The sequence below is a fragment of the Podarcis pityusensis genome (genome assembly GCF_964106645.2).
Source record: "Podarcis pityusensis genome assembly, chromosome: 7".
Lineage (NCBI taxonomy): Eukaryota > Metazoa > Chordata > Lepidosauria > Squamata > Lacertidae > Podarcis > Podarcis pityusensis.
Genome location: NC_138031.1, coordinates 77,967,282 through 77,993,047, shown reverse-complemented (window position 1 = coordinate 77,993,047; position 25,766 = coordinate 77,967,282). Strand labels below are relative to the sequence as shown.

At 43.9% G+C, this 25,766-nt stretch overlaps 1 protein-coding gene across 8 annotated transcripts in view; it reads left to right on the top strand.

Annotated features, from left to right (window-relative positions):
• The window catches only part of TRIO (trio Rho guanine nucleotide exchange factor), a 263,757-nt gene that overhangs the window by 93,896 nt on the left and 144,095 nt on the right, over positions 1-25,766 (top strand). For all 8 annotated transcript variants that reach the window (XM_081014562.1, XM_081014564.1, XM_081014565.1 and 5 more), the window contains exons 8-11: positions 4,808-4,939; positions 14,530-14,760; positions 19,998-20,120; positions 22,028-22,219. In XM_081014562.1, the coding sequence (XP_080870688.1) occupies positions 4,808-4,939; positions 14,530-14,760; positions 19,998-20,120; positions 22,028-22,219 (678 nt within the window). The remainder of the gene's footprint in view (positions 1-4,807; positions 4,940-14,529; positions 14,761-19,997; positions 20,121-22,027; positions 22,220-25,766) is intronic.

Sequence of the window (25,766 nt, the reverse complement as noted above, 5' to 3'; positions counted from 1 at the left end):
GCAAGTAGAGGGATCTCATGGCAAGCCTGCCTGTAACTGCTTTGGGAATTGGTGGTCACTACAAGCTACAAATAGGGACGCGGGTGGCGCTGTGGGTTAAACCACAGCGCCTAGGACTTGCCGATCAGAAGGTCAGCGGTTCGAATCCCCGCGACGGGGTAAGCTCCCATTGTTCGGTCCCAGCTCCTGCCCACCTAGCAGTTCGAAAGCACGTCAAAGTGCAAGTAGATAAATAGGCACCACTCTGGCGGGAAGGTAAACGGCGTTTCCGTGCGCTGCTCTGGTTCGCCAGAAGTGGCTTAGTCATGCTGGCCGCATGACCCGGAAGCTGTACGCCGGCTCCCTCGGCCAATAAAGCGAGATGAGCGCCGCAACCCCAGAGTCGGTCACGACTGGACCTAATGGTCAGGGGTCCCTTTACCTTTACAAGCCATAAATAAACTTTTTTAAAAAAACGTGGTGCCTTGTTAAGTGTCAAACGTACGACGTGGTCTTGGAACTTGGTCTTGGAACTTGGCCGGTGGGCTGGTGAGTAAAAAAGCATAAGCAAAAGTAGTTGTTTGTCCCAATCAAGTTCCAGCATCTTGAATGGCATCATGATAGTTCCACCGTCTACATTATCCATCAAACGTTTTGCAAGGATTGTAGAGGATAACTTGAAAGCTGAGGACGCAGGGATGCAAGATTAAAATTAAAAGTTTAACCTGAGGCAAGCGTTTGACTAGGGTCTCTAGCTGCAGGCGTTCTCAGCTATTTAAAGTAACAGTTCTAAGTTATGCGTAGCCACAAGTGAATTAAAAACCTGATTTAGTGAGAAGCAGGCATAAATGTTCCTCTTATCCCCTGGAGGGCTGTCTCTATAAGTAGAGCGTGTCTTCCTTAAGGGAATGAGCTGCTCACTTGCAAACTCGGCTTTGAGTTGCCCGTCAGTTTTGTTTCTGTTATAGTTGGTGGTGTTACTTAATTGTCCTTTTATTGAGCTAAACGGAAGAGTGAAATATAAGGAGCGGCTCTCTTTGACTTGCTACGGCTGAAGTTTTGTATTCGACTCTCTAGATGTGATTTTCTTTTTATTCCGTTTATTAAGATTAACATTCAAATGAAAATCATAAACATACATTCAGGATTCCCTGAATCCTTGAGCTTCCCTCTGCCCCTCCCTGGGTTCCATTGTAAGTCTTTTTTCAACTGCGTTGTATAATGTTCTCCATTTATCAGTTAACTTTCATTTTTAACACAGTTCTTGTTACATTACAAGTGTTGTTAAAATCCTGCCAATGTTTTTAATTGTTTACAGTGTTCTTTAAGGAAACTTATAAATTTCCCCCATTCTTTATTAAATTTGTTGTCTTCTTGATTTTTGATCTTCCCGGTCATTTTTGCCGTTTTAGCATAGTCCATCATCTTTATCAGCCATTCTTCTCTGGTAGGGACTTTGTCTTCCTTCCATCTCTAGGCCAAAAGTAACCTCGCAGCTGTCGTTGCATACATAAATAGTCTTTTCTGCTCCTTTGCTATTTCTGCACCTAATATTCCTAACCAAAAGGCTTCTGGTATTTTCACAAAAGGTTATTTTAAACATTTTTTAAAATTTATTGTAAAACATTTCCCAGAATGCTTTAGTTATCTTGCATGTCCACCACATATGATAGAAAGTGCCTTTTTCTCTTTACATTTCCAACACATGTTTGTAGCAGTTCTATACATTTTTGCTAGTTTAGTAGGAGTGATTTATCCCCTCAAACAGTGAGGAGGACCAGATTAAAGGAGAGCAGGCGTCTCTATACCTTCAGTAGTTGTGAAGAATAGTCAATATTTCATATAGTTCTATAAGAAGTATATGAAATATTGCAGAAAATATTTATGAGGCTGGATTTTAAGCTATGGGTTATTAGAAGTAATAGTTAGGATAACAAATGTAAGATTAAGAGGTTTGAAAATCATTAGACGTGGTTGATGGAAGTCTCAGGCTAAAATAGCCAAAATGTTGCATGAGATGAGATGATATGTTCTGTTTGGAAAATATATGTAAAAACTAATAAAAATGTATATTTAAAAAAAAAAGAATAGTCAATTCTGGCAGGGGCAGCTTTTTAAAATAGCTGCACATAAAATAGCTGCGATCTGCCAAAATAGTATATTGCTATTGGTGGAGCAAAAGAGGGATGAATGTGGCGCAGTTGGGCGACATTGTACCAAAACCGAACATGGAACTGGGTTGATTTTGCTTGTGGTGGAGCAGTGGCTAATAAGACATGGAAGACCTAGATTCAAATCTTTCCTCACCTAAAGGAAAGCCCTGAGCAGGTACACTATCTCTTGCAGAGAGAACTGAGGTCCTGAGTTCAGATATCACAACCTGCCCAGGGCTGCTGTATAGGGATGGTGATAAATGCTAAGTATTTGGGGAGGGGTCATAGCTTAGGATAAATGGTTTGCATGCAAAAAGTCAGTTCCTGGGGTCTTTAGCAGAAAGCTCACCAGACTGGGAAAGAGAGAGACCTCGAAGCCAGCTGCCAGTTGAGGTAGATGGCATTGGACAGGACCCAATGGCAGGTTCTTCATCTGCCATCTTCAAGGGGTTTAGTGCTTACCTATGTTGTGAGTTCAGATACTGGCGATGCGTTCGGTCTACCAGGAGGCAGGTTCCTCTGTAAAGCCAGTCAATTTCCCCTCCTTCTGCTGGAGATAGTTGAGGGTTTTAGGATCGGGTTTGCTTCCCAGCTCTGGGCCACGATTACTGTATTTTTTGCTCTATAGGACACACTTTTTCCCCTTCAAAATTTAAGGGGAAATGTGTTTGCATCCTATGGAGCGAATGCAGGCACCTTGGCTTCTGCGATAGCAACACAAAGCCTCCGAAGCGCAGAGGGAGTGCTCCCTCCGTGCTCCAGAGGCTTCGCGTTGCTTTCACTGAAGCCTGGAGAGCGATAGGGGTCGGTGCGCACTGACCCCTCTCGCTCTCCAGGCTTCAGGGATGGCCGCCTGAAGCCTTCGGAGCGCAGCGCGAGTTCCCGCTGAGCTCCGCAGGCTTTGGGTTCAGCAAAAGGAACCGGAAGCCTGCGGAGCGCAGCGGAAATTTGAAAGGAACCTGAAGGGAATTAGAAAGGAACCTGAAGCCTGCAGAGCCCAACGGGAACTCCTGCCGCGCTCCAGAGGCTTCGGGTTGCCTTCACTGAAGCCTGGAGAGCGAGAGGGCTCAGTGCGCACCGATCCCTCTCACTCTCCAAGCTTCCAAGGTAAGCCGCCTGAAGCCTCCCGAGCGCAGCGGTAACTCCCGCTGTGCTCCGGAGGCTTTGGGTGAATGCACCTTGACCGCACCTTGTTTTAGAGGGGGAGAACAAGAAAAAAAAATTCTCCCCCTCTCTGCGCAGCGCCCCTTCAGCAAAGCAGCAGGAGAAATGGAAGGGGCTCTACAACAAGGTGCGTCCTGTAGAGCGAAAAATACGGTACTTGGCTACTGCTGCTGCTTTTTAGTAGATCCTACAAGATTAAAATAACACCATAAGGAATTTGGGTGACAGGGGTCGGCAAACTTTTTCAGCAGGGGGCCAGTCCACTGTCCCTCAGACCTTGTGGGGGGCCGGACTATATTTTTTGGGGGGAAATGAACGAATTCCTATGCCCCACAAATAACCTAGAGATACATTTTAAATAAAAGCACACATTCTACTCATGTAAAAACACGCTGATTCCCGGACTGTGCATGGGCCAGATTTAGAAGTCGATTGGGCCGGATCCGGCCCCTGGGCCTTAGTTTGCCTACCCATGGCATCCAGCCAACTTTCTCATTCCCAGTTTGCGTTATAGTGCTTGCCTTAAGTTCTCCCAGTACTAATGCCAGTTTGAGCATGCTTCTGTTTCACAAGCAAAAGTTGGCATTGCGTAATTTCAGAACAAAAAAGGTGCATCGCTTGCAGCCAACTTGCTATTGGACGATGCGTCTACAGTCCCCCAAGTGCACCTGGTCGTTGTGGCATAAGTGCCCAAATAATTAAGAGGGAGAGACTTTTATTTTCTTTCAGTGTTCTCCTCTGTGTAAACTTGAGGAGAAATAAAAATAGAACATGTAGGCGGAGTCTGGGACTAATTGAATTAGCCTTATTAATGCATCGTTCTGCTGTGTGCTTAATTGTAGTGCTTTCGCCACAGGAAAACAGGCTACGAATTATAAGCTAACACCATGACTCTGTATGTTAGGGAGCGTGTTAACAGTGAGGATGATCGGGCTGCCTGATCCGACAGGATTTTCTGCTGCCAGAAATTGCAGCTGAACCCTTTAAAGATTTTTGGATGCATTTAGAACTGTCCTGTTTCGCATGTCAATTGAGGTTTGGCTTCGGATTGCTTTAGTGCTTCCATATGTGTTTGTTTCCTCTCCCAAGCCCCTCCACAGCTTAACAAAAGAGCTCTCATTTTACTCAAGCGATGTCCCCCCCCCCTTTCTTTTACAACTGTCTCTCCGTTGCAGAGGATAGCAAAATAAATATGTAATTCTTCTTCCTTCTTTTTTCTGAAGGCATCCTATTCTTTGATCTGGATTAAGCAAGGGCAGAAACGAATCTGAATTCATGCTAGTAGCTAGCCGAAGAGGTTCCTAAGGCATTCCTGTTATTCCTCGTAGACTTGAGCGTTTTCTGGATAGAAGAGTGCAGGGTTTTAAAGGCAGGCGGATAAAAAGCTTGCCTTCAGGAGGGCTAGTTTGCTCCTTGATTCACCCTTGTTTGTCTAATGTTATGCACAAAGCCTAATGCAATCTCTCAATTTACGTTCTGGTGCAAATAACTACGATTTTCTTTCCTTCCAGTACATGAGTAATGTGGATTCCTGGTGCAAGGCCTGCGGAGAGGTAGATCTCCCCTCAGAACTTCAGGACTTGGAGGACTCCATCCATCACCACCAAGGAATATATGAGCACATTACTCTGGCATATTCTGAGGTAGGTAACACCGCTGCCCCTATTTTTAAGTGGATTGTTTGTCGGACTTAATCTAATGCAAGGGCTGCTTCACACATTTGACTTTTTAGCACCGAAAAGCAGCACCCAAAAGAATAACAGTTATAAAGGCATAAGCTTGTGGGGATTGGCGACTGCTTCATTAGATACATGCAGTGTTATCTTCAGTCGACGGCACACACACGTGAAAACAGAGGTACTTGGGGCAGAGAAGAAATAATATGTCCGCTGTTTACTTCTCTTGTACAGTGGTACCTCGGTTTAAGAACTTAATTCGTTCCGGAGGTCCGTTCTTAACCTGAAACTGTTCTTAACCTGAGGTACCACTTTAGCTAATGGGGCCTGCCGCACCGCCGGAGCACAATTTCTGTTCTCACCCTGAAGCAAAGTTCTTAACCCGGGGTACTATATTTCTGGGTTAGCGGAGCCTGTAACCTGAAGCATATGTAACCTGAGGTACCACTGTATATGCAGGCAGTGACCATTTTGTGTGGGGTTTCCGTTCCTGGCCCCCGCATGCTTTTCTCGGGGCGAGCATAAGCCTGCCCCCTTATGCCCCTGTTCTGCCCTCTCACTGCCCTTTTCTGGGTCCCACACGTCAGTCGCAGGTCAATTGGATGTATGCAAAATGGTTGCCACCTGTATTTCCAATTGAGGATAACAGTTGGTTCAGCTGATGAAATGGGGTCTAGTTTGCAAAAGCTTGTGCCCCATTCCCTTTCCTGGAGGGCCCATTGTTTTTGTTGCTGCTTGGGTGTTCTGTATTTTATTGTTAGGTATTGTTTCAGCCTTCATTAGCATGAAATACTGGTTTGCTCTTGGTTGATATTAAGAGTGGGTTTTTGTTAACGTCATTTCCTGTTTCGCAACTGTTGATTCATTTTCTTGAAATGTTGTTAACTTTTATTCCGCATGTCACTGTGCTGCATTGAGCATGGTTCTATCATTACCATTATCATCGTTATTATTAATTTCATTTCTATACCGCTTTATATTTTTAAGAAAAATCTCAAAGCGGTTTACAGCACATTAAAACATCAACAAAATGATCCAGAATTAAACTTTACTGAAGAAAGTAAAATATAAAGCATACAAGTTCAAAGTAACATAATGAACAGAAAACTAAAATATTAAAGATTTCAAAATAAAATGTTACAAAGGAGGTCAAATACAGAATACGTATTTAACACAAACATGGTTCTATCAGCATACAAATAGACTCATGATATTAATAATAAATACAAACGTGTTGGAGTAAGGTTACCAGATTTTTTTCAATGAATCCCGGGACACTTTTCAACTTCAGTGGATTTTGTATGGGGACTGATTTGTAAATCTGGGGACCTTACGTTGGAGAGTATTCTGCTGCTTTTGCTACGACAGATTAACCCCGCTTTTCTTCTGGAAATGTTTACGCTTTTTAAGTGTACACAAAGATGCTTTAAGTGTACAGTTTCAGCTGCGTAGTGCAAATGTCAGGCATACAGTTTGCAAACGTGTGCGATACGAATTTGCTGATTTGGGAAGGAGCTGGGATTGGCTGCAGCACCCTGTTGAGAGTGCATCTGTAGCAAAGCCAGATTTGCTTCTGTGTGAAAGGCCCTAAGGGCTGAATACTACTAGGGACATTTCATGCTGTTTTTCTGTGGGCTGTGTGCAAGCATAATGCCATTAATTAATTTGACTTGTTGCCTCATGGATGCAGCATTGATTTGATCATTCGGTTTGGGTCTCACAACAAATGCTGGCTTTGTTTCACGTTATCTTGGCGGGGAAGAGGTGCTATAGTTGTTAGATGTATTGTGTCAATAAAACAGCTGACCTGTGAATTTCACCGCATTTGTTGAGGTGATGGGTTCACTTAGTATTTACCCAGGTTCCCTTCCTTGCTAGGGGACGTTGCTGTTGTTATTACTGTCAATAATAATAATAATAATAATAATAATAATAATGATGATGATGATGTTACCCACTCTTCACCATAAGGTCCCAGGGCAGATAGAAGCAACGAAAACAGTACTATTGAAAATAAAACCAAGCAACCATGCACAATGGGTATCAGGTTAATTTCCGGTTTCCAGGTGGGTCACAAATACTTTTCAGCTGTCAAAGGCAAGGGTAAAGAGATACGAAGAAAGCAGAATGAACCTCCGTAGACAGTAAATTTCACAATTTGGGGGATACCTGAGAGAAGCCTTCTTCTGGGCTGCCCCTCCTTGAACTTCTGAGATTGGTGGAGATATGTGGACAGCTTCTTCTGCTGAGCTTCACACTTAGGATGGTCTGTAGGAGAATCAATTGGTCTTTTGGGAAAATGTAAGACTTTTCACTCTTCCTGGCAGCCTTCAGTCCCCATCCCCCTGTCGCCCCTTACAATGTGCTCTACCTTTACACTTGGAAAGCTTTCCATTCTGTGCTTTTTCTTCTCTAGCTCTTGACTACAGAACATTCTTTGCATTTTTCTCCTCCCTCCACACCCAACTGCTTTTTCCTAAATCCTCACAGTAATTGTTGTGGAAGCCTGAGAAGAGGCAAGTAGAATGATAGTTTTGTTCATGAATTGGGTAGTTGTGATCCTCTTTACCAATTTCAGACACCCGTCAGCTTATTAGTGTCCCTCAATATAGTTTGACAATGATAACCTTGAAGACTTGTTTTAGTAAATTATTGGCCTTGTTTCTGTATACAGTGGTACCTCAGGTTAAGTACTTAATTCGTTCCGGAGGTCCATTCTTAACCTGAAACTGTTCTTAACCTGAAGCACCACTTTAGCTAATGGGGCCTCCTGCTGCCGCCGCGCCGCCGGAGCTCGATTTCTGTTCTTATCCTGAAGCAAAGTTCTTAACCTGAAGCACTATTTCTGGGTTAGAGGAGTCTGTAACCTGAAGCGTATGTAACCTGAAGCATATGTAACCCAAGGTACCACTGTACTGGCCAGAGGAGGCATAGATCTAATCTCACTTGCCTATCCTTTCAGGTTGAAATGTTCCAGTCAATTTCTTTCAGTATCCATCTTGCCTGTCTTTCGATTAACTTCAGTGTGTGGGCAGGAACACTGAAACAAGTATTTTCCATGCTTCTATTCTCCAACCGTTATATTAAACAAACAAACCTGTGAAAAAACAAAAATATTGTGTGTACAACATCCACCCTTATACCCAAGAGATCCAGAGCAGGAGAAAAGTGGTTTCTGTTTATCAAGAGACAATCAGATTGTGTGTAAATACAAATGTGACATCTCACATTCTTCTGGGATAACGGTCCATCATGACTCCACCTGTTCTCCAAAAGCAAAAAACCTGAAGGAAGGTGGGCCTTGGCCTTCCTCAACCCCAGCCCATTTCCTGCCTTCTTAATTTTGTCTTTGCTCCTTGTGAGTTATAAACGTGACCTCTCACATTACTATCTGCCTTCAGCGAAGGGAGTTAGGTGGGAGTTTGCAGTCTGCTCCCGATCTCAGAACTCCTGGAGGCTTTGAAGAGTAGGGAGAGAATTGGCCTCTGAAGGCGCACCAAAAATAATCCCTAGTTTTGCTCAGTCAGTCTTTGCCATCTGTAGCTGAAATATGAACGCTGCACCTTTGACTCGGAGCTATCTTGGTAGAGAGGAAAAAGGACACTTCTTCTAACAGTGCATGTTGATACAAACTGAAGTCATTTCCCCCCTCTAGAAGAGGCAGCCAACACCTTAAATGAGCCCCGTGGCCACTGTTTCTCTACTGGAGTCAAATGATGGAGATGCAGGAAGGAATTCAGTGTTGCACTAAATCAGGCTTCCTCAACCTCAGCCCTCCAGATGTTTTCGGCCTACAACTCCCATGATCCCTCGCTAGCAGGACCAGTGGTCAGGCATGATGGGAATTGTAGTCTCAAAACATCTGGAGGGCTGAGTTTGAGGAAGTCTGCACTGAATAAACATACGTTCTTCAATACAAGCATTTCCTATTGACCTCTCCGCCCTATGTTATGTTCTGGGGGTCCTCCCGACCCCCTAGAGCAAGTTGGGGTGGCAAAAGAGGGGAGAAAACCCCACTGCTTTTGTGAGAACCATTGTAGTGGCTCCTTCTAGCAGAACTACTTACGTTTCCCTGGTCCTCAAAATCCCAGCCTTTTGGGTGAACTAGTTGCTGTTCCTTCACCCCCAGCGCCAGAGATGAAATCACCGCTTTGCTATAATTTCAGTACATAAATGCGCTGTGTGCCGTCGGCTATATGTGGGGTTTCCAGAAGTTGCCGTCCAAGAAGCAGCTCTCTGTAGTAAGCTTTCACAGCAGGAAGATGCTCTAGGGCAAGAGTGTGGAAACCTTATGTCCCCTGTGGACCAACTCTGACAAGTGGATTGTTGCCCTGAGTAAGTAACGAGGTTTCTTAAGAACCTACCCTATACAGTTACAAAAGAATAAAAGTTTCCTCAAGGAGAGTATGTAGCTTTGTGTCCCTTTAAGGTTCCTGACTAATGCAAAAAACAACAACGAAGAGAGATGAGGTGAGGGAGCAGGATTGGAGAGGCAATGGAAGGGCGATAATAAGAATAAAAATTTTATTATTTGTACCCCACCCATCTGACTGGGTTGCCCCAGCCTAATTCTGGGCAGCTTCTAACAGATATAAAAACATAATAAAACGTCAAACATTAAAAACTTCCCTGGACAGGGCTGGCTTTAGATGCCTTTTTAAAGCTGTATAGTTATTTATCTGTTGGGAGGGCGTTCTGCAGGGCGGGCGCCACTACCAAGAAGGCCCTCTGCCTGATTTCCTGGGATCTCGCTTCTTGCAGTGAGGGAACCAGAAAACCCTCAGAGCTGGATCTCAGTGTCCAGACTGAAAGACTGGGTTGAAGATGCTTCTTCAGGTTTACAGGGATGATTGGGGTTGGATCAATCTTCCCTCATGAGGACTGAACAATGTGGTCTCTTGGGGACAAATAATTCAAGACTTAGATTCCTGAGGGGGAAAGGGTTATCTGAGGCGATAGGTGAATTTGAATCTGGCCGCTCATAGGGAAAGGGGATTTTCCAGATGCACTGAGTCAAACAAGGTATGACAATCCAATTTTCCCCAATCACAAGATAGAGAGGGTGGTCTTAGAGAGCAGAGGCAAGAGCCATGAACCAATTATAGTAGTGGACCCAACATCTGTGCTATCCTTGGAACTTCAGTGCCGAATGCAAAATGGCAGCATCTGTGTACAAGACAGATGAAGAACACTTAAGAGATGCAAGCGACTGCTGATCAGTTTACCGTTAAGGCAAAGTCACTTAGAAGGGAAAGTTTTCGCCTCCGAAGCCGCCATTATTTTACTGCAGTTCCTTTTAATGCAGAGATGAAGGAGCGAAATAAAATCTGTACTAATTGTGCATCGCCTCTCCTGGCTGCTAGATTTATATTTAAAAGCAAAACAGATACACTGTGCTTTTTAGCTGGATAAATATCACATACAGCATCTTTAAAATAATAAAGTGAGAGTCTTGTGAAAGATGGGAGGCGTCAAGTCTCTAAAAATGTTTTCAAACGAAAACCCAGGATATTTCTGAAATATGGTGGTGTCGACTTGTTGCCATATGTGCTGGTTAGCAGCTAACCTGTATTGGGGACACTGTTTTTCAACTCTGCATTGGCAGAAAGGCCAGAAATGTAAGCTCTGCCCACTCATTCACACCTACGCAAGCACAGGCCCAGGCGAAGGGCTTTTTAATCCCATCTCTCTGTGTGTCTACAGCAAAAGCAGTTTGGGCAGAGCCCTCCCCTTAATACACACATCAGCTGCTATGGGCTTGAACCTAGGAATGGGTAGCACATTGTGTGTAATTGGGGGCAAAAAGGTGCTACCAAGGTGCTTAATTGAGCCGGCACTCTGAGTATGCCCTTGATCATTTAGCTTCCTTCAAGAGTAGATGAACCAAGAGAAAGAAGGCTTTGACAAATGCAGAGGGGCCAGTGAGCCCTGGCGTACCTTAACTATCCTCATTAATATCAGGCACACTTTCCCTCTGTATCTGAGAGGGGCAAGAGCTCCAGATATACGCTAATACCCGACTCGGCACTCTTTATCAGTTTGCCTACTGCTGACAGGACATCGATAGAGAGCCGGTGTGGTGTAGTGGTTAAGAGCGGTGGACTCGTAATCTGGGGAACCGGGTTCGCTTCCCCGCTCCTCCACGTGCAGCTGCTGGGTGAACTTGGGCCAGTCACACTTCTTTGAAGTCTCTCAGCCCCACTCACCTCACAGAGTGTTTGTTGTGGGGGAGGAAGGGAAAGGAGAATGTTAGCCGCTTTGAGACTCCTTCGGGTAGTGATAAAGCGGGATATCAAATCCAAACTCTTCTTCTCTTCTTCTTCTAGCCCTGGTGTGAAACTGTGAATCGGCAGTCCCACACAAATCAGGCTGTATCATTTCAGCAGGCAGGAGGTCCTTACGATGGCTGAGGATGTAAAAAATAAAATTAAACATGGGAGAATGCTATGGTCCACATCTTCCCCATGCCATTCCTTTCACCTTCAACAACATGGTGCCCTCCAGATATTCTGGAGCAACCTTTTTCAGCAGGGGGCTAGTCTACCGTCCCTCAGACCATGTGGTGAGCCGGACTATATTTTGAGAGGGAAAACGAACAAATTCCTATGCCCCACAAATAACCCAGAGATGCAAAAGCACACACTCTGCTCATGTAAAAACACCAGGCAGGCCCCACAAATAACCCAGAGATGCATTTTAAATAAAAGGACACATTCTACTCATGTAAAAACACGCTGATTCCTGGACCGTCCATGAGCCGGATTGAGAAGGCGATTGGGCCACATCCGGCCCCCGGCCTTAGGTTGCCTACCCCTGTTCCTTGACTACAATTTGCTGTATCTTAACACCTTTTTTTATTGTGCACGAACATTCAGACATTTATATCACCTAGCTACAGTTTTTAGTGCTATTATCCAGTAATAGACTGTAATTTCTCTCAGTATTAAACAGCTATTTGACATTGCTCTTTCAGTCATGTTAATTCGGGAGGATTTTCCCCCAATTAAAAACAAAAACTCCCAAGAGATAGCAACGTTGTGTTGAAAAACCAATTCTTTAATCTGTTAGAATGTGTTTCATGAGGGAGGGAGGGAAGTAAGCAAGCTTGTACAGTCAGGGTACAGAGTCTGTTATTGTCATTGGCGTGAAGCGAGAAAGAAATTAGACCCCATTTCTACATAATGTAAAAAGGAGCTATGAAGATTAAGGCAACCATGTTTTTTTCCTCATGTTCAATAAACTTTAATAAATTGTAACTAAAAGATGTGTTCACTCAAGCATCAGATTGATCACTGAGTGAAAAATTACTGCTGCCACCACTGTCATACTTCATATTTGGCTGTTCTTTGAAGATAGATGGGCAAAGGAACCAGGTTTACTGAAGACTTTCCGTCCTTCTGCAGACAAAGCCACTTCAAGCACTCAGCCTGGTGAGGCTGGAATTCTTAGCTAAGCAAAATGCATTCAGTTAGTCAGGCTAGATGCCGATAAAACTTTTCAATGAAATCGGTTTCGAGCAGACTCAGTTCCTGTATGGCTTCAAAATTCAGAGAGAGGCAATCTTGATTCTTGACACTCCTTGCCAAATATGTCTTAACGCCCAGGCCTTAAAAACCCACCATGTAGTCAAAAGCCTCCAGGTGCCTGTAGCAACTTCTGTTTTTGGGAGATGTTTGTCAGCTAGAAGGCCTCATTTTTGTGCCCCCTCTCTATCTTTTGTGTGCTGTTTCTCATCTGCTTGCTTGGTCACCTGTCGTATACAGGTTCATTTTGCAGAAAGGAAGCTGCTTCGGTGCTTTGTATGGGTTCGGCTGGTGGTGGCACTTGTCAGAACCAATTGTCTTCTAACCATATGAAGACAATTTGGAGGGTTTACCATTTAATGCTAAAGTTCAGCGATAATACAACAGCTGGAACACACTGAAATGCTTGCTGCACTTGGCCTAATGTGTAGCTATCTGATGACAGCTAACAACTGGCCGAATAAATTTATTTGACAATGGTGGCACTTTCCCACAATTGTGTGATGCTGCATCTAAACTGCCTGTTGCTCCTCAGACTTAAATATTATGTATTGAATGTAAAGTATTGAGTTCTTGAAACTAAGGCCCCTTCTGCACTGTAGATTTAAAACACTATTATTGCACGACTTTGAACAATTTTGGCTTCCCCCAAAGAATCATGGGAACTGTAGGTTTTTTTAGGGTCCTGAGAGTTGTTAGGAGAGGCCTGTTCCTTTCACAGAGCTACAATTCCCAGAGTGGTTCAACAATTGGTCCCTCTTCCCAGGGAACTCTGGGAATTGTAAGTGGAATAGGAGTCTTGGAAAGGGCCTGACTCTTCCACTGTATCCACACACACCCCTCTACTTTTGGGTCCGCTTCAATGGTAGATGAGATAATTAAATACGACCATTACCTTTTAACAAGTTATTAAAAAATATCTATGGAATCATTTGTAAGATGAAGGCTGTAGGATGATAACCATATTTCGTGTTCCGTAAAAGGGGTGGGGTGGAATCCTGCAATTAATGTTTCTTTTAAAAATTCAGGAAAAGTAGGGTGACAAAGCTATTTGTGTTTGAAAAGTTCTGGGTTGTTAATGGTGCCTGCTTTTATACAACTGGATTCAAGAGACCATATGTTGTTGCTGCTACTTAAATTTGCATACCTCCCTATACTCACAGGTCTCAGGGTGGTTACAACATAAAATCACAATATAAAAACACAAAATACATAATAAAAACAACCCAGTGCCCCGCCCCATACTCCACAGACCTTCCTTGTTTCTGTGTGTGTCTCTCTCCCTCCCCCCAACCCCCTGCTGCTTGGGGGGTCTTTGAGAGCAGGAATGGGGAACCGGTGGTGGTAACAACAACAACAACAACAATTATTATTATTATTTATTTATACCCCGCCCGCCTACTTGGGTTTCCCCAGCCATTCTGGGCGGCTCCCAACAGAATATTAAAAACACAATAAAACATTGAACGTTAAAAACTTCCCTAAACAAGGCTGCCTGTTATTACTATTACAGAACTACTGGTTACTACTATTATTATTTAATATATTACCTGCCCTTCACCCTAAGGTCCCAAGCAGGATTGCAATGCTTTAAAATCCAACATTTAGAGCAACTTACAATCACAAAAATAGAGTGGGTCCTAAGATGATATTATTATTATTATTATTATTATTATTATTATTATTATTATCATCATCATCCATACATTGTTGAACTACAACTCTCATCGTCGGGAATTGTAGTTCGGCATCACCTGGAGGGTTGGGTCACAGGTTTCTCCACCCCTGCTCCGGAAGAAGAATTTATTGTAGCGAATGGGACTGTGGCTGAAAGAGAAAAGCTGTACTTCCCTCCTTTGAACATAGTCACCTTTTAATTCCATCCATAATAAGTAATGCCATGCTTCCCGTGCTTGAGGTGGAGATATTCTCCTTCATCGTTAGATGGGTAAGCGACTGTGAAATTCTAGTGCCACATCCTGGAAATTTGCGTAGCCTGCAGGTGAGCTCTTAAATTCTTGTCTCGCTGAACAGGTGAGCCAAGACGGGAAGTCGCTGCTCGACAAGCTGCAACGGCCTTTGACTCCTGGAAGTTCAGACTCCTTAACCGCTTCCGCCAACTACTCCAAGGCGGTGCACCATGCCCTAGATGTTATTCACGAAGTGCTGCATCACCAGAGGCAGCTGGAGAACATCTGGCAGCATCGAAAGGTCCGCCTGCATCAGCGGCTTCAGCTGTGTGTCTTCCAACAGGACGTTCAGCAGGTCAGTTCATGGCTCCTAGGGCCGGGAGATGTTCTGTTGCAGATGCTTGCAAGGGGTTTTTATTTTATTTTTACAAAACCACCCGCTTCCTATACATTCCCTTTGACTAAGAAAAGAAGAGAACTGGGGGGGGGAGGGATTAGAGTTCTCAGCCAGTGTGCTTTGGAACCCCTTTCAGTTAGCCAAGGGCACGAGATGCGATTAAAATGATTATTGGGGGCGCGGGTGGTGCTGTGGTCTAAACCACTGAGCCTCTTGGCCTTGCCGATCAGAAGGCCGGTGGTTCGAATCCCCGTGACGGGGTGAGCTCCCATTGCTCTGTCTCAGCTCCTGCCAACCTAGCAGTTCGAAAGCACACCAGTGAAAGTAGATAAATAGGTACCGCTGCGGTGGAAAGGTAAACAACGTTTCCATGCACTCTGGTTTCCGTCACAGTGTCTCGTTGCACCAGAAGCAGTTTCGTCATGCTGGCCACATGACCCAGAAAGCTGTCTGTGGACAAATGCCAGCTCCCTCAGCCTGAAAGCGAGATAAGCGCCACAACCCCATAGTTGCCTTTGACTGGACTTAACCGCCCAGGGGTCCTTTACCTTTTACCTAAAACGATTATGGACAGTTTATTGAAAACTAAGCTAAAATTGAAAACCGAGGCCGAGAACAAATCTTAAATTTCCAGCTGAGAAGGGAGAACATTACTGCACACTATTGATGGATGGGGATATTTGGCACTCTCTATACAGTAAGCCATTAGTGCAGAAAAGAAAATGGCGGCCGATTCTGGCTGAGTGTTTAGAGGCCTACAACCTGAGAATCTTGTGCATCCTCATTGTACTTTCATATTGCAGAACATGCACGTGAATACTATACTTTCTGAGTTGTACAGCAGCAAGGCATGTATGATGAAGGCAGATTTGGTTTAAATTTAAGGGAAATTGTAAAAACAAGTTTACATCTTGGCTTCCACAGAAGGCCTCGCGTGCCTCCTCTCCTCAACCTTTCTCAGAGCAAGTAACTAAATTTTGTGTGGAAAATTCCAAGCACGCTCAGTTGAAGGAAACCGGGAGTCTTCCAAAAGGAGGGTGCAATATTAAAGGACTGAACTTAAACTTTCAGTGAGGAGACAGTTGATTCCCAGCCAGGTGACGAAAGAAAAGCCTAGTTGGGGATCTTGCATTTGGGTGAAGGGGGAGATCACACGCAGAAACACACCTCTGTTCGCTTTTGGTGATGTGGCAGTAGAAACTCTGTACCTCTCAACACAAGTTAGTGGAATAAATAAGGAAGATAGCATGGACAGGGCATGTTTGACTGTTAAGTAAAAGACTTGAGCGTCAGCCACCAGAGCTGGACTGACAGAGGAAGAAGCAGTACTTTGAGAACCTGTCACTGCGTCGTCCTTACCAGCCAATCTCCCAGGACCTTCCAGCCTCTTCAAAGTAAGTGAGGCATGTCTAGGCCTCTCGGTGGAGTATGGAGGGGAAGCCCCTGCCAAGCTTGTCAGGCAGCTTCAAAAGATCCCTTTAGGGACCTATTCCCCAAGATCATTTGTCGGCGCCATGCAGCCTCTGACAATTATAAAAATGACTAAGGTGACCCACTAACCTGAGATGCCTCCTTTCCTTGTTCCCTCCCCAAGCCTCACCGGCTTTCGTTTACATCAGGAGCCCATGCTGTAACTCTTCCCTGACAAATGGCTTCTCCCACATTCACACCTGCATTTCCTACTGGTGGATTAAAAGGGGGGTGGGGAGAGGAGGAAAGGAAACGGTTTTATTTTGTCACCAAATTGACAGGTGTAATTTTGAAAGTGGCACTGCTGTCATATCGTTTGATCTGCACATACCAGTTTGTTGAAAGCAGCGGTTGCCTGTCATCTGCATCAGTGACTATCAGATGAATTAGGGTGGCTTTGAATCCATCAAAAATTGACCTCCCGAGGAATGCAGAGACCCAGAGTGATTTCACTGTTTGGGCAAAAGCGTCATCTGTTGTAATGTTTTGCCACTTTCTGCTCCCATGTCTACCCTACATGAATTCCCTAGGTGTGAGAGTTTCATATCCTCCTTACACACACACACACACACACACACACACACACACACACACACACAGAGCCCCCTTGATCAATTTTTATCTGGCCTGATAGCTCACCAAATTTTAATCAAGTTTGCGCTACATTCTCACTGACTGCAAATAGGTTACATCTTCTCAGCATGTAGGATTTAGCAGAGATGATAAGTTCTTCCAGATCTAGCTTTCAAGCACCGTATCTTTTCATCCTACAGCCAGGGACCTGTAAAGTAAAAAAAAAAAAACATGAAACACTATACAAAATAGTTGAAGCTTAAATTGTACGTGATGAACAAGCTTTATTTCGCAATGGGTTTTTCTGCTGCCTGGTCCCTAAGCAAATGATGTCATCTGGCTCCATGTTGTTGGAGAGCGAATGTGGCTTAGAAAACTAAATATAAGTTCCAATAGCTATTCAGGAAGCTGCTGAAAATGCTCATAGCAAGGATATATACACACTCATAAAAACTACATCTGTTTCTTTTGAAGCAATGGGGAATTTTTAGGTGGAAGGATTTGGGGGCAGACCAGGGAGACCTGCTCCTAATATCTTAACGATGTTGACTGGTTAGGAAATTCTGGTTAAGAAAAAACCAGGGTTAGTCAGAACGCCACCAGCAGCCTTAACAATGATTTAAAACGCCAGTGGGAATTTCTGCACGAGGAGAATTTCTGCATGGCTGTTCCATACACTCCTGACCTCTTAACCATGGTAAAGAGACCAGGTACTTTATTTACATTTGGACTAGTCTTTTTGAACCATCATAGAAAACCGCATGCTCGATTCAAAATTATAGTGCAGTTTTTGAAGACATCCTTTCTTCCTTTGCGCAGAACTGCTTCCTTTGTTCTTCATTCTTCCTCCTTCGCAGACCTGCAGTGCTCTCTTTTTTCCTCTAATTTGAACAATGGTTGAACTTCTGGCTAATGCTCAAGGCTTTTGCTATAGTCAACCAGGGAAGAATCTGTAGAATGAATGTTTGCCCGAAGGCTGTATAATATCTCTGACTAATATAAGCAGAAGCGGAATGTCTGATGAATGAGGCTTCGCTGTGTTTGCAGACTCCAGGGTGGAAGTTGGCTCTTAACGTTACATGCAATTCCTGAAAATATTACTTGGACGGGCTTGAATTAAACTTTGCTTTTAAGGAAGAGCTCTTCAGTTGCACTGGAGCCTGCCAGTATGATGCATCTGTAGAGAATTTGTGGAGTAGGGGAACATCTTGCTTTTGTTACCGTCTTAATTGCAATAGCATTGTGATGTGTCTGTTGGCTCCAGAACCCAGAATGTTTAGCTGCTGAGTAGGTTCTGATTAGTAAAAACTTTGGGGCCCGATGTGTATTGAAAGCAGAGTTCTTGCCCGATGAGACAATTAAAGCCCTGCATTTGATGGTTAGACATGCAAAGCAACATCTCAGGATAAGAGACAGTTCTACTTAATTTCACTGGTTTTCAAATGTGACGCCTACAGGGAAGGCTTTGTATGAACTTGTCTGCCAAGCAGGCCTTGCATATAGACCTTGGAGTGTGCAAAGGATTCTGGGGAATGTTGTAGCGTGCACATTTAGTTCACATGAGATATTTGTTGGCAAGGCCTGTTACACCTTGCCATCACTGTATACAAACTGTGTGTACGTTTCGAAGGGCAATTAGTGCATCATATCAGTAGAATGTAGTGTAGGTGGCCACAACAACAAGCTATGAGATCTCTTAGGAGTAATATGGACATTTTATATGAATTAGCAGTTATGCAGTTAGTACTCGATGGGGCCGTTGCCTTTTTGCTGCTTCACAAAGATCCAGCTCTCACTCTGTGCAGCATCTATGTGCCTTGGTCAGGCCACACCTGGAATGCTCTGTCCAATTCTGGGCACCACAATTTAAGAAGGATGTTGACAAGCTGGAACGTGTGCAGAGGAGGGCAAGCAAGATGATAAAGGAAACCAAGCCTTATGAGGAACGGTTGACGGAGCTGGGTATGTTTAGCCTGGAAAAGAGGAGGCTGAGAGAAGATAGCCATCTTCTAATATCTCAAGGGCCATCACATGAAAGAGGGCGCAGCTTGTTATCTCCTGCTCTGGAGGGTAGGACTTGAACCCATGGCTCCAAGTTACAAGCAAGGGGATTCCCAGTAAATGTCAGGAAGAACTTTCTGACAGTAAGAGCTGTTAAGCAGCGGAACAGTCTTCCCCCGGGAGTTTGTGGTCTCTCCTTCCTTGGAGGTTTTCAAGAGGTTGGATGGCCATCTGCCATGGATGCTTCAGCTGAGATTCCTGCATTGCAGGGGGTTGCACTAGATGTCCCTTGGGTCCCTTCCAACTCTACAGCTCTATGATTCTATGTAATTGAGAATCCTGGCATGTTTGGGGGATTTTCAGTTATGGAAAGTACATTTGATTGATTGATTGATTGATTGATTGATTGAATGAAGTTCCTTTTATATTGCCTTTCAGGATCATAGATCCTCCCAAAGCAGCTTAGGAAAAATCAGCCATTGCCAACCTCATGCCCTCCAGATGTTTTAAACTATGGCTGTGCTGGCTGGGGACTATAGGAATGGCAGCCCAGAACATTGGATTCAGTAGCTCAAGCGACACCTAACCCCATAGGAAATATTTTTCTTGCTTGGTTCTCAAACCCTCCAAGGAGTATCTCTCCCTTTGGAGACTTGACAGTCTGAGGTCCAGTGCGCACGATACAGCTGCCGAATTATACTGAGTCCATGTCTGCAGCAGCTTCTTGCATGGCCAGTTGACTCACTGTAGAGTTTTGAGATTATTATTTTTTGACGTCACTGCAGACTTTAGCCAGAGAATTGCCACAAATCTGTGTGGTGGACAACCACTTTGCGGATCGTTTTTAATGTAGCCTCTATGCAGCAGGTTTTTTTATGTGCAGATTAATCTGAGTTGGGAGTTTTAATAATCACTAGGCTTTAATTTGATTTTTACTTGGCTTTTATTTGGATTTGGATATAGATCTATATACACAAAATGTTGCCTGTCCTGGTCTTTTGGGATATTTTGGGGAGAAGGAATTTAGATAAACCTGGAACTTGATTGTGGTTAAATTGATCTGCCCTGTTCGTTACAGCAGCAGTAGATGCCATTTGAGCCGCGTTGTAAGCAGATAATTGGGATTCCTTCATGCTGATGTTTTCTTGCAGGTGCTGGATTGGATCGAAAACCATGGAGAAGCTTTCCTTAGCAAACACACAGGGGTTGGTAAATCGTTGCATCGAGCCAGAGCGCTGCAGAAACGCCATGAAGACTTCGAAGAAGTGGCTCAGGTAGGACTCGCCCATGAGATGTTCATTTTAGTATGTCGAAACTTAACTTGTAAAATAATGTACTGCAAGCCTTGAAAAAAAATAATGGAATAGTTTGGAATTTTGGCTGATATATCGTGCAAAGAGCAGCAGTCCACAGAGCTGGGCGATACTCCGATTCATTGTCTGAACCAGCATGGCGTTCACATCGCGAATTTTTTGAGCTGCCGGTACATCGCGGCTCCCCAGCCACTGCACCTCAAACCAAGAAGTTGCAGCTGACCATGATTTTAAAGTTGGCTTCTGAATCCTGGCTTGTTTAGGAGCCGTTAAAAGTAGCCCCCCCCCCTTTTTTGTGTATATAATTTTTTATTAGTTTTTTTAACATATCATTTTCAACAGTAATTAAACATACTTTTACATCTTATTCAAATTTTTGACTTCCATCAATCCTGTCTGAAAATTTTCCAATCTAATCTCTCAGTATGCATTTCTTATCTTCCCTATTACATTTCAAACTCATAACCAGTATCTCTATCTTTTTCTACTTTGTAACACTTTGTATATTTCTCCTTACAAAACTTCTTGTAGTCCTACTAGTGTAATTTGTTGATTATAGTTGCTCTTCAAATAATTCATATACTTCTTCCTATCTTCTGTAAATCTCTGGTCCTGCAGGTTTTGAATCCTTCCTGTCATTTTGTCCAATTCTGCATAGTCCATTAATTTCGTCTGCCATTCTTCTTTCGTTGGAATTTCTTCTTGTTTCCATTTCTGGGCTAACAATACTCTTGCCGCAGTTGTTGCATGTAAAAACAATTTAACATCTTGCCTATTAATGTCCTGACCTATAATACCAAGTAAAAATGCTTCTGGTTTTTTAAAAAATGTACATTTCAACATCTTTTTCATCTCATTATATATCATTTCCCAGAAGTTCTTTACTTTTTTACATTCCCACCACGTTAAAAGTAGTTCCCTGAACAGGAAGCTATGGCTAACGACATCACAAGCAACCTAGCGAAAAACAGATCTGTAAACCGCTGATCGTCTTTATTAAGACAGAGCTTTACTTTTGTGGTCCATTGAGTTTAATCAGAACTGTTTGTGTTTCAAATATAAAGCACTGGAATTCAGCCAGGAATTCGGCCAGTTCTGGAGTTCCTTTCTTTCATTCTTGATGTTCATGGTGGCGGTGTGGAAGAACTATTCATCTAGGATTATGTGCCATTGACATCCCATCAGTTTGGAAATAGCTCTTGTCAGTGGGTTCTAAGTTCTGTGCTCCTGGTCTGTGTCTTGTGTTCTCGGCAGAGATTTGTTTTCCAAATTGCTAGGCCACCTTTCTGAGCTGACCCGCCCAAGGCAGCTCACAACATTGCAAACACCAACAATTCATAATACAGTTGTACCTTGGAAGTTGAACGGAATCCGTTCCAGAAGTCTGTTCGGGAAGTCCGTTCGACTTCCAAAACGTTCAGAAACCAAAGCAGGGTGGAATAAAAAATAGAAACAGCAACCAGGAGCTCTTTGAATGTTGAACGGCTGTGCCATGCGTTGGATACAAAAATTTAGAGGAACTGAACAAAGTTAGCTATGAAAATGACAAACTTCAGTGGATCAGGTGCTTGTGGGTTGTTGGTTTTTTTTTGTAAACTTGGGGGAATCTCTTCCTATGGATGTGTTGTAAGATTATGGTAGAGATTGCCGTATTTCTTCGTGTATAAGACTAGGCTTCCCCCCTAAAAATAATGTCAAAATTTTGGGGGCGTCTTATACATGGTTACCTCTCCCACCATTTTCTTAAATCAGAGTCCCCCAAAATAGGGGGCGTTTTATACATGGGGGCGTCTTATAGATGGAAAAATACGGTAGGTTCCTGCAGAAATTTCCCTTTTGCAATAACCCTTGCCCTGGTTTTTCTGTAGAATACATACACCAATGCAGACAAGTTGCTAGAAGCAGCTGAGCAGCTGGCGCAGACAGGAGAGTGTGACCCCGAAGAGATTTATCAGGCGGCACACCAGTTGGAAGACCGGATTCAAGATTTTGTTCGGCGTGTAGAGCAACGCAAGATTCTCTTGGACATGTCCGTGTCTTTTCACACTCACGTTAAAGAGGTAAGTAAGCAGCAAAGTGTATACGTCAATGATAGTTCTGGGACCATAGTTTAATGTAAGCCAGTTTCAAACTGGCTTGCCAAGGATGACTTCAGATTTGATGGAGTCCTTGCAAACTGTCCTCTGGCGGACCTCCTCTTCTGACTGTGCGCTTTGGCAAGCTAATGCTTTCCCTGGGCCTAAGTCATATTTCCCGGAGCTAGGGGACTCGTTGTTTTTATTTATTATGAAATTATATCCCACATTTCTGCAAAAGTACACAGGGCGGCCTGGACAAAGTTTAGACGGTGCAAAATACGACAAATATGCAACCTCATAACAAGCCTAAATGCAACCTACAAGAAAACCATCCACAGTTAAAAATGAAAAAACTGATCATGCAGTAGAAGATTGGGAGTTTTGGAACTGCAATTTTTCCCCCTCCGCTGGCTCCCAATGTCTTTTGCCACCCTTAACCAGGGCTACCTTTTAACTAAGATTTGAAGCCAGGATCTGAATCTGCTTCCACGGTTTTGATCTCTGATTACAAGTGTGTCAGGAAGAAGATCAGGCTCTCAGCCGAGGAAGGGCCTGGTGCTTTTCGCAATTCCTGCCTGACCAGGATTTTCAGCTCGTTGTCAGAAGCACTCAGGCTCTTAGCGCTTGTGTTTTGTTTTATCCATTATGTATTTGTCAGCTTCTTTGTGTGGGCATTCACCCCCGAAAAGCGGCCTGAAGATATTTTAAGGAAGAAAACCGTTCTCAGCAAGCTCATAAAACCTACCATTGCTTGAGGCAGTTTGAAGCCATGCCATTAAGTTTGTAGCATATATCTGCTCATCTTCTGCATAAAGTATGAATCTTCAGTGCAGGGCTGACCCAATACATTTTCTTTTTGCCTGAGGTGAAGGCCAAGAATGCCCTCATTCCATGTGCAGAAGTCAACTGGACTGACAGTTGAATGTTACTTCATTGTTGGTGACAGAAAAACATCCCCCCACCCCGCCATACCTTGGAAAGCAGGCTAGTTTTGGAGGTGCAAGGCATGTGGCAGCTGCCTCACTCTGCCTCATAGCAGAGCTTGCCCCCACATAGGTGAAAATCTCGCTTTGTGTTCTTAAACTCCAAAGTCAGTTGTTTTCAGCAGCCTTAATCATAAGGTTTACTGTATTGAGAAAAATGTAGTTTCCCTTTTTCCAGGAACAAAATCATTGTTCCCATTGCTCTGTCGTGCCTCTGAGCTGCAAATTAGGCCATTTTCGAAGTTCAAATGCTTCCCCTTGGCACTTGAAGCTACTTTCTCTTACCTCATTACATAGCAACTTCCTGTCTGTCGTGTTCTCACCCTTACTCTGGATGTAACACGCAAACAGCAAGCTTGGCTCTGAATCAGAATGGCTTTTATGATCTCGGTATAGCATTGCTCGATTTGTTTGCCCCAGAAAGTGTTGTCTATCTTTCCATTATTTGCAAATGGCAATCTCCACTTTGAGGTGGGAAGGTTTCTCCGTCGTTTGTAGCGGAGGAAATGTTCAGTTGAATTTGGTTTTATGGTGTCCATTTAGGCTGTTTTTGGGCGTGTGTGCATTCAAAACGACCTTGACAGATTAGAGAACTGGGCCAAAACAAACAAGATGAATTTTAACAGGGAGAAATGTAAAGTATTGCACTTGGGCAAAAAAAATGAGAGGCACAAATACAAGATGGGGGACACCTGGCTTGAGAGCAGTACATGTGAAAAGGATCTAGGAGTCTTGGTTGACCACAAACTTGACATGAGCCAACAGTGTGACGCGGCAGCTAAAAAAGCCAATGCAATTCTGGGCTGCATCAATAGGAGTATAGCATCTAGATCAAGGGAAGTAATAGTGCCACTGTATTCTGCTCTGGTCAGACCTCACCTGGAGTACTGTGTCCAGTTCTGGGCACCACAGTTCAAGAAGGACATTGACAAACTGGAACGTGTCCAGAGGAGGGCAACCAAAATGGCCAAAGGCCTGGAAACAATGCCTTATGAGGAACGGCTAAGAGAGCTGGGCATGTTTAGCCTGGATAAGAGGAGGTTAAGGGGTGATATGATAGCCATGTTCAAATATATAAAAGGATGTCACATAGAGGAGGGAGAAAGGTTGTTTTCTGCTGCTCCAGAGAAGCGGACACGGAGCAATGGATCCAAACTACAAGAAAGAAGATTCCACCTAAACATTAGGAAGAACTTCCTGACAGTAAGAGCTGTTCGACAGTGGAATTTGCTGCCAAGGTGTGTGGTGGAGTCTCCTTCTTTGGAGGTCTTTAAGCAGAGGCTTGACAACCATATGTCAGGAGTGCTCTGATGGTGTTTCCTGCTTGGCAGGGGGTTGGACTCGATGGCCCTTGTGGTCTCTTCCAACTCTATGATTCTATGATTCTATGATTCTACATGCATGCAGCATGTGTGTACAGTGAAACCTCGTGTTACCTACCGTCCTCCTTGCGAATGCTTTGAGTTACGAGCTCCTCTAACCTGGAAGTAGATGCTCCCGGTTGTGAACTTTGCCCTGGGACGCGAGCGGAAGTCGTGCGGCGGCAGCGAGAGGCGCCATTAGCGAAAGCGCGCCTCATGTTACGAGCGGTTTCGGCTTGAGAACGGACCTCCGGAACAAATTAAGGGTACCACTGGTACCACTGCACATAGATGTGTCCATGCCTTCCTGCAAACTTGGGAGAGGAAAAGCTGGGTTTCAGTGGCAACTAAAAGTAGATGTCTGCCTGTGTCCATATCTGTTAGTGTTTGTTCTAAGACATAAGTTGTTCTTTGGTTCTGAAAGGGTTTGCAGCTAATTCTGGCAAGAAAGCATTGATTGAAAGGAGCTCGTGCCGTGATGAAGGTCACCTGCCAGAAGGATCTTAAATAAAGCCTTAAGATGTACTACTTGAGTAAAAATCGGAAGCGGCTTTGATGGAGGATACAATTAGATGTGATTCATAAACGTTGGGAAGCCAGCGCAGATGTATTGGAATGGTGCCTAGCTTTCCCCCAGTGCAGAGAAATAATACCCTGACTTCAAACCTGCCCCCTCCAATTTCTCCACATCTATTCCTTGTCTTAGTTATGGCAATATTCCATGGTGTATTAAGGAAATATTCTATCTAACCTACCAACAGTGCAGCTGTAATTTAATGTGAATTCCTGGTGCTGTTTTTAGCAACCCCTGCGATAACCGGAATGAGTATATTGGAGGTGGATCAGGGAAGCTTAGGTTTGAATCTCAGTCCACAAGGGAATCTGGGACCAGTTTGTCTGTCTCAACCTAACCTTCAAGATGATCGTTGGCAGTAGAGAGCAACCCAGTGCTGCTTTGAGCTTTTTGGAAGAGAAATACAGGGATACAGGTGTGGTTGATAAATAAACAACCGGTCAGCAGGCAGGAGCCTGAGAGGAGGATATGATAGCCATCTTCAAATATCTTAAGGGCTGTCATATGGAAGATAGAGCAAGCTTGTTTTCTCCTGCTCCGGAGGGTAGGACCTGAACAGATGGATTGAAGTTGCAGGAGAGGAGATTCTGAATGAGCATCAGGAAGAGCTT